General features: G+C 55.6%; 1 protein-coding gene across 1 annotated transcript in view; it reads right to left on the minus strand.

Moving 5' to 3' along the window:
• SNX8 (sorting nexin 8) overlaps nt 1-9,587 on the minus strand; it is a 33,326-nt gene that overhangs the window by 9,037 nt on the left and 14,702 nt on the right. The window contains exons 2-4 of the mRNA XM_010832660.1: nt 4,400-4,590; nt 1,343-1,460; nt 249-370 (exon numbers count right to left, since the gene is read on the minus strand). Coding sequence (XP_010830962.1) covers nt 249-370; nt 1,343-1,460; nt 4,400-4,590 — 431 coding nt within the window. The remainder of the gene's footprint in view (nt 1-248; nt 371-1,342; nt 1,461-4,399; nt 4,591-9,587) is intronic.

Raw genomic sequence — 9,587 nt, forward strand, 5'->3', positions numbered from 1 at the left:
CCCTCCCACGGAGCAGCTTCAAACCTCCCGGGCCTGCCGAGAAGCCACAGCTCCACCCCGGCCCGCCCACAGGCGCGACCTGACACCTCCCACGCGACCCAGGGAGACAGCCCTGCTCGTGGCTGTCCCGTGGAAACAGAACGCATTGGGGCCAAACCAGGGGAGTAAGCAGAGAGAACGAAATGAAACCACATAACAACGAGAGCCAGGGCACTCCAGGTTCCCCCCAGGTCCCCCGGGGTACTCACGGGGCCGCTGAAGGACAGGAACAGCTTGAGGATCGTGTCCTCAGAGAAGGGCGGGTGCCGGGCCACCAAGTTGATGAAGCGCTTCAGCGCCCGCCTCCGGGCCTCGATGAACTCCCTGTCGGCTGGCGGAAGGACACTGGTGACCGTGGCCCGGGCACGGCCCCCTGGGCTGGCGCTCGGGGCCCAGCCCCTCCCACACAGACGGCCCCCCAGCCTCACTTCCAGCCGGGGGCACCGGCCACAGACCACGGGCTGTGGGAGAAGGCGGGCACCCCCGACCCCACGCCCTGCCCCCAGGCACACACTTGGGCCAGGTTAGCTGTGAGGAGAACCGGAGCCCAGCGGCCTCAGCCAGCAGCGTCTGACCCCTCACCTCAGGGCTTGCAGACGCCACTGCGACCCCTTTCCGCTGTTTCTATGAGAGAGCGGGTTCTGCTAAACTCACGCTCATTCAACCTGGTTCTCCCGTCCACATCACTTCCTGCTCTCTCACAAGCACAAACTCCCCCACTAGCGTTGAGTGTTTTCACTTTGAGGGAGGGAAAAAAGTGAAAGCGTGCAATGACGCACTGAGGGTGTTTCAATCCGACCACAAATGGAAACGATGTCTTTTTTTTTAAGTTATAATATTTTGAGAAAGATCTTTGCTTTACACAGCAGTATAAATTATATATTACATATTGTGTGCACGCATGCTCAGTCACGTCTGACTCTCTGTGACCCCATGAACTGTAGCCCACCAGGCTCCTCTGTCCATGCAACTTTCCAGGCAAGAATACTGGAGTGGGTTGCCATTTCCTCCTCCATGAAAACCATATTTTAAGTATCACTTGGGGAACTCGCTGGCGATCCAGTGGTTAAGACCCCGAGTTTCCACTTCAGGGGCACCGGTTCGATCCCTGGTCAGAGAGCTAAGATCCCACATGCCATGCGGCATGGCCGAACAAAGGATTCAAATTCTAAATCACTGGAGGAAACCTGGGTCAGGATGGCCCTGCGAAGGCCACACGGTCACAAAGGCTTGGCACAGGGCCCAGCCTTCAAGGTCCCCGCACGCCCCGCGACCCCCGGGCCCCCGCACACCCAGCAGTTACCTCCCAGCATCCTCTTGGGCGGCAGGGCAGGCACCATGCGGTACGGGAACTTGGGCAGCAGCGTCTCGTGGAAGACCACGAAGTCGTTGTAGCGGCGGTACACGCAGGACTTGAAGCGCTGCGGGAAGAGGGCGCAGAGCTCAGAGTTTTCGTCAGACACCCCCACCTTCACCACTTCCCCTGACCTGCTCTTCCCGCCACTAAACAGGACACAGGGAAACAGCATGATAAAATTCCCTATGTTCTCTCATCAGGCCTTTTCCTAAGGGGGGATCCCACACGTCCTTGATGGACGGAGATAGAACCTTTAAACGTTGCACAGCTCTAACTGTGCACTTAATTAACCTATTGCTCTGGATCTTCTGTCAGATGCAAGCCTCTTTACAGGAGTTTTCAAGCCCACGGCAGCATCTCCCACGCGTGGGTGTCACGTGAGGACGGTGTTCAAGGCCTGGCTTCAGCACGCGCTCTCCCGCAGCACTGACACAAGCAGCCTCCTAAAGGAGACCGACTGCTGAAAGCAGCTCGAACCCTGAGTACAAGACCGAGACACGGGGGCTCGCGGCTCAGACGAAACCGCCAGCAGAGTCCACCAGGAGCCCACCCGGGAAAATCCTGCCGGCCCCACAGGACAAGCACCCCGACCAGAGTAACCCTGTGGGGCCAAACGCAAGCGCTCACATGAGACCCAGGCACCCAACATGTCCCTGTAATCACGGATTACCATCACCGAGAGTGGAGGAAGTCGGAGACGGTGACAGGCCGTGTGAGGCCAACAAGAGGACGCTCGGGAGAAGACAAAGCTTTGGAGCCAGAGAGAGACCAGTGGTGCCCGGGGTCGGGGCGGGGGCGGGTGGAGCGTGGAGGGATGACATGGGGGGCTTTCGGGGCAGAGAAGCAACAGCAGCAGACCACACCCTGAGGACACACATCGGCGAGAGTGACTCTCGGGGAGCCGGGGACGCGGCGACAAGGACGCGTCCACGCAGGCTCACCAGCTGTAACAACGCTCCATCTGCCGGGGGTGCTGACTGGGGGTGGGGAACACAGGCAATCTGTTCCCTGCCCCCTCAGTCCTGCTGTGAACCTAAAAACACATTTAACTTTTGGAACCCTTAACAGAAGGGGAAAAGTGAAGCGGTGATGGATTTTATCTTCTTGGGCTCCAAAATCACTGCAGATGGTGACTGCAGCCATGAAATTAAAGACACTTGCTCCTTGGAAAACTATGACCAACGTAGACAGCATATTAAAAAGCAAAGACATCACTTTACCAACAAAAGTCAGTATAGTCAAAGCTATGGTTTTTCCAGCAGTCATGTATGGATGTGAGAGTTGGACCATAATGAAGGCTGAACGCTGAAGAACTGATGTTTTTTTAACTGTGTTGCTGGAGAAGACTTTGAGAGTCCCCTTGAACTGCAAGGAGATCAAATCCATCAATCCTAAAAGAAATCAACCCTGAATATTCATCGGAAGAACTGATGCTGAAGCTGAAGCTCCAATACTTGGCTCACCTGATGAGAAGAGCCAACTGACTAGAAAAGACCCTGATGCTGGGAAAGACTGAAGGTGGGAGGAGAAGGGGGCAACAGAGGATGAGATGGCTGCATGGCATCACCGACTCGATGGACGTGAGTTTGAGTGACCTCCAGGAGGCAGTGAAGGGCAAGGAAGCCTGGCGTGCCACAGTCCACGGGGTCGCAAAGAGCTGGACACAACTTACTGACCGAGAATGACAGCCCATAGGCTGTAAGATACACAGCACAGCCACGCGCCTGCGAGCCCGCCTCCGCTGGGCCCCGTCCCGCCTCTGCTGGGCCCCATGCCACCTCTGCACTGACTCTGACTCCAGCAAGTGTGCAAGCAGCGGGCACAGCCTGGTGAGTCCCCCCACCTCCTGCCCCGAGGTCCCAACCTTAGCAGGCTCATGCCTTTGCCCACATTTCAGGAGGTAACCGGGACAGATTGGCCTCCTGCTGAAAACGCTCACTACGAGGCCATCGACTGACTTAAGGGACGGGTCGTTTAACAAGGCCGAAGACAAGGCCGCTGTCCTAGTAGGGCGGCATGTCACACACGCGGGAGCCCGGCCCACGGCTGACGCGGCCCCAGGGGAGGCACCGAGGCCTCCACCCCCACTGCAGCCGCAGATGCCAGGGGGCGGTGGTGCCCGCCAGCAACGCTGCCCTCTAAACAAGGGAGGGCCTCCTTCCCTCACTGACCTCAGCCGCCTCCCTCAGCAGTGAGCGGCGCTGACCAGTGTCAGAGCAAAGTTTAGTTCCAGGCTCCCCTCATCGTGGCTTCAAAACACAGTGAGGCAAAAATGCTGCGATCCTTAACTTCCACGGAACAGCCGTCCGCCACGGGGAACTTGCTCCCACACGCACACGTGCCTTTCTGCCTGGACGACGATCGTGACGCTCCCTCGGCCTGAGCCCTCCAGGGCTGCGACCCGAGTCTGTAACCCGGCTGGCTCTCAGTGCTGAGGGGGCCACTCTGACCCTACGAGATCCCCCCTGCTCCCCCCACCACACACACACACACACAAACACACACACGTGCTCTTAGTTCACCAATGACTTAATCCCCAGGATAAAGAATAAAAGCTCCTATCAAAACATGTCTAACTGAACTGAGGACAGGCAAAAGATGAAAGACCAACGCTGCTTGCGCCAGTGGGCAGCCCGCGCACGGCCATGGGGCCAGGTGCCTGGCACCCGACTCGCTCTGACCTTGGGGCGCCACTGACGGGGACGCAGCACCCTCTAGGGATGAGCCCCTCACTCCAGTCCCGCCCGCGCACTTGATCTGCGGCGCGGGGTCCCCACTCTTCTCCCCAGGGACTGCCCAGCACCGCAGGACTGCCCAGGGCCAGCTCATCTGGGCTCCAGAGACAGCTAAGCGTCCTGAGAGGCAGGATCCCAGGGCCCGGGGATGGTGAGGGCGGGCGGGCGCCTGGGGCGGGGGAGCAGCGAGCCAGAGCAGGACGCAGGGGCACGCGCTGGGGGTCCTCCCTGCACTTCCCCCCGCTCCCTCCCCCAGGCCCGCAGGTACCTGGCTGGACACCTCATACTCCACGTGCTTCAGGAACAGGCCTTTCTTCTCGGGGACGAGCTCCACCTGCACGGCATCCCTGGCCAGCAGCTCCTGCAGAGTCAGCGACAGCAGCAGCGGGTTCCCCGGCGGCACCTGCATCTGACCGGCGTCCGGGGCCCTGGGCTCGCTGACCGGGGGCACTGGCGAGTCTACAGAGAGAAGGTGAGCACCGCAGCTCAGCCCGGAGGCCACCCGCCACCCCCACCTGCTGGCTCAGCACGTGGACTCCAGCCACGTCACCCGGCCCAGCCCAGTCCCGGCCCAGGTCAGGCTCATTCGTTCGGGCCGGGCGTCCACTCGGGGCCCGTCCTCCCCTCATAAAGCTGCAGGCTGTGAATCAGCACGTACACCCCCACATCCAGGACAGGGCAGGTCTAGTTTCCACCTGGGCAGAGGAAAAGGCATGCTTCCAAGTTACACGCAAAAAAGATTTTTCCTTTCCTCCGGGGTCAAGTAAAGGGTTAAAAGAAAAGAAACAGGCCTACTTCTCCATGAGCGGGCACGTCCACAGTCAGTGCACGCTGCCTTCTTGCCAGCCCAGTCGCCCTGATGTGTAAAAACCGGCACGGCTGCTTGAGCCAGGTGCCTGTTGAGTTGGGCTCCCGCTCACACAAACCGAAGCGCTGAGCCCTAACACCCCGCCTTCCTTAGACACGAGGAGTCGCCCATGTGTCGTTCACAGGACAGGCAAAGACAAATCAGAGGCCTTACGTCTAACAAGCTGCCAACAAGCAAACAAGGAAACCCTGTTAAAAGGTCAGTCTGGTTTTTAGTACAAAGAGTTTAGAACTTTAGAGAAAAACATTCTTTTCAGTTAAAAAAGAGTAAAGGTTAAGGTCTCCCTCGGGGGAAGGTCTTTTTCCAAGAAACACTGCTGTAAATAACAGAGCAAACGTGCTTCTCCGTCTTCTCAATCTTCTGCAGTGTGGCTGTACCACTCCATAGGACTGGCTTGTTCAGCGCAAGACTCTGGTTTACATTCTCATAAAGAATTAACGAATAGCTTATTTCCATCTGTGAAATCATTCAGCATTTTAGGATTCAAAATACAGCGGCCTTGAATTGACCTTAAACATTAAGAAAGAGAACAAGGGCTTGATGTGTACGCAGGAACCCCACGGGCCTCAGAACTCCACGCCAAGGCTCAAGACCGTGTGCTCTAAGGCAGGGGGCTCCACGAAGGGCCGATTCCAGGGCCGCAATAATCCCCTGGGACAGGAAGGCAGTGTTGGCAACTCACGCGTGTTTTCTCTCTTCCTCTTTGTATTACACTGTAACGCACATGGGGGCTTCCCTGGTGGCTCAGGAGTAAACAATCTGCCTGCAACGCAGGGGACGCAGGTTCGATCCCTGGCTCAGGAAGATCTCCTAGAGGAGGAATACCCAGCCCAGTATGCTTGCCTGGAGAATCCCGTGGACAGAGCCTGGTGGGCTACAGACCATGGGACTGCAGAGCCAGACACGACTGAGACTACACAGCAGCGGCAGCATAACGCGTGTAACAGACAGCACACACACACGACTTAGCAAAACGCTCGTGTACAGATGCATGTGTGAGCGTGCACAATACACGCAGTGCACGTGGGCGTCTGAGTGTGTGTATGTACACGAGTGGGTATATGTGCATGAGTGGTGCACATGAGTGCGTGTGGTGCACATACGCATACGAGGAGCGTGTGCATACGCAGGGGGGTATGTGTGTACACAGGTGTTTGAACACACATGAACACGTGCACATATGTGTATGGCTGTGTGCAAGAGTGCATGTGTGTATACGTGTGAATACAAGGGGTGTGCGTTTATAAGTACACATGTACATGTGTGCACGTGCGTGTACGACTGTGTGCATGAGTGCATGGATACACACACGTGAATACAGGAGTGTGTACACTTGTGTGTAAAGTGTGTGTGTGAGTAAAAGTGCACTGCATGTGTGGCTATGTGTGCGTCCCTGCATGTATGTGCACATGTGAACACAGGAGTGTGTATGTGTATATGCTTGTGTGTATACGTGTATGTATGAGTAAGTATGTGCACATGCACACATGACTGTGTATACGTGAGTGCGTGTACATGAAGTGTGTATACGGGAGGCTGTCCCCAACAATGAATCCCCAGTGCCGGAACGGTTAGAAGCACGTGGAGACCACAGCTGTAGAAGGCACCCGTTCTCCCAAGTCATCTCAGGAGCCCAGCCCCTCTCCAAGGAAAAGCACTCTGATGGCCTTAAAACTGTGTTTACAGGTCTCCTTGGGGACCACAAGAATCCTCAAGGAGCCGACAAGCATTTCTTAAGCACCAGCCCGAGGGAACACAGTGAGGAACAAGGCAGGGCCCCTGAGCTCATTAACTCGTCCACACAGCAAACAGCTGTGAGTGTCCACCACCGCCAGGCACAACCCATGAACACCCAACCTCCAGGGGATGGGGTCAGGCCGCGATCACCCCAAAAGTGCCCTGGGAACCAAGGCACAGCCAGGACGCAGACCCAGGAGACCGGGGATTCCCTCGGTCTGTCCTCAGGGCCATCTGGGCATAAGGGGGTCGGGGGGTCTGGAACACAACAGGGGCTCAAGGAACGTATGCTGAGTGACTCTTTACTGATACTGACTGTGTTTCCAGGAGGGAAAACCAGTACCTTGAAACAAAGCAAAGTCTTCAACTAGAGCACAGAATGTGCGGGAAAACAATAAAATATAAAGCTAAAGAGGTGATGGGAAGAATCTTTTTATCCGAGAAAATAGCTGCAAATAATACATCTGATAAAGGCCTTGGATGTGGAATACGCAAAACAACAACTCTTACACCTTAGTTAAAGCACAAATAACCCAATTTAAAAACTGGCAAAGGGTCTGCATAGACATTTCTCCAAAGATGTACAAATGGCCAGGAAGTGCATGAAAAGAGGCTCAGCATCATGAACCATTACAGTAAGATGATGCCCCATGTCACCTCCAATTTAAAAAGATTACACTGACTGTTGGTGAGCATGTGGAAACCCCTCACGCATGCTGCTGCTGCTGCTGCCAAGTCGCCTCAGTCGTGCCTGACTCTGACATGCTTTAGGTCTGTAAATGGTGCAGCTGCCTTTAAAAGCGGCTGGCAGTTCCTCAGAATGTTAGAAACAGAGTTACTACGTGACCCTGCAACCCCACCCCTAGGTACACACTCAGGGTAAACAAAAATGTGTGTCCACCCGAAGACCTGTAGACAAGTGTCCACAGCGGCACTGTTCATAGGAGCCAAAGAGGAAGAATCCCAATGTCCATCAACTGAATGGGAAAGTCGAAGTGGCGCATGCACTCAACAGAGGAGGAGGAAATAACAACCCACCCCGGTACTCTTGCCTGGAGAATCCACACGCACAGAGGAGCCTGCCGGGCTACAGAGCATAACAGGGCCGCAAAGAGTCGGACACGACCAGGCGGCTGAGCGCACCACACGCACACAGGAGTATTATCCTGCCGTTAGAGGATTCACGCTGCAACACGGATGAGACGTGAACACAGGACAGACAGCGAGTGAAAAGAAGCCAGTCACGAAAGACCACGCGTGAGATGACGCCATCTACATGAAACACCAAAGGAGGCAGACCTGCAGACACAGCAGCCGCGTGCTGCTCTTGTAGGGCCGGGCTGAGGAAACGCCCTGAAACCCACCGTGCTGACGGCGGCTCGGCGGAACACACACGAAGGACCACTGTGTTGCACGCTTTAAAGGAGCAAACCGCTGGGGAGTAAACAGTAGCCCTACAAGCTCTTTAGGTATAGGAGGCGGGTGACGTCAGCAAGAAAGGCAGAGCGTGTGCGCGCGCCTCTCAGTCGTGTCCGACTCCTCTGTGACCCCATGGACTGTGGCCCACCAGCTCCTCTGTCCGTGGGATTCTCCAGGCAAGAATACGGGAGTGGGAAGCCCTTCCCTCCTCCAGGGGATCTTCCTGACCCAGGAATCGGACCCAGGTCTCCTGCACTGCAGGCAGGTTCTTTACCATCTGAGCCACCAGGGGAGCCCATAAAATGTAGGTGACATCGGCAAGAAAGGCAGAGTCGGGCTCTCCAAAAACCCTCTCCTCTACATAAGCAATGAGGACGAAGGTAAAAGTCGTCAGAATCTGCTTCCTCAGAACACTGGAAAGTGACTAAAGGCTTGTGACAATCCGGAGCACATCTGCTGACGCAATAATGAGTGAAGTCACAATGAGGTCACAGTGGAGCAGCCTGGGCCTTCTCCCAGTGTGACCGGAGCTCCTGTAAGAGGGAGAGGCTACACGAAGGCACGGTCACACGGCCAGGAGCCACGTGGCGACACAGGCAGGGCAGCTGCAGTCCCAGGGACCCCGGCGGGCCGGCCACCCCGGGAGCCAGACGGGCAGAGAATGATCCTCCCCAACGGGGTTCGGAGAAGACCCCGCCAACACCCTCACCTCCAACTTCCAGCCTCCAGAGCCGTGAGACCGGACAGTCCCGCTGTCTCAGGCCACCCGGTTCATGGCCCTTTCTTACGGCAACCCCAGGAAACTCCCACCAGAACTGCTACAGAATGAGCTCAGAAAAGCTGTCAAACAAACAGCAACCACACCTCAGGAGGAGAACCAGTGTCCAGAGACGCTGCGCTATTTACAGCGTAAGGTTTCAACAACAGCTTCTCAGACACGCAGAGAAACAGGAAAGTGGGGCCGAACGCGGGGAGAGGCGGCGGGACGCAGCGTCAGCAGAAGCTGCTCCGGGACACGTGCGGAGGCTGGAGCTCCTGAAGGCCTTCCACCAGCTAGTTTAGATACGTTCAAAGGACTAAGGAAAAGCATGAGAACAACATCGCACTAACAAGAATGCTAAAAATCAGATATCATAGAAGAGAAACAGATAAAAACTCTGCAGCTGAAAAGTTCAATAACTGAAATAAAAAATTCACTAGGAGCTCAACAGCAGATCTGAGTGGAAAGAAGGCAGAATCAGCAATTGGAAAGACATGTCAATTGCAATTTTCTCCAGTCTGATGGACAGAAAGAGAAAAGGATGTAGAAAAATTATTAGCTCCTCAGAGACCCAAGGGATAACACCAAGCATACCAACATAATCGTAACAAGAATCTCAAAAGGAGGAAGGTTTAGAAAAGATGCTTGAATAAATAATGGCTCAATTTGATT

This window comes from Bison bison, unplaced genomic scaffold (genome assembly GCF_000754665.1).
Source record: "Bison bison bison isolate TAMUID 2011002044 unplaced genomic scaffold, Bison_UMD1.0 scf7180017862013, whole genome shotgun sequence".
Classification (NCBI taxonomy): Eukaryota; Metazoa; Chordata; class Mammalia; order Artiodactyla; family Bovidae; genus Bison; species Bison bison.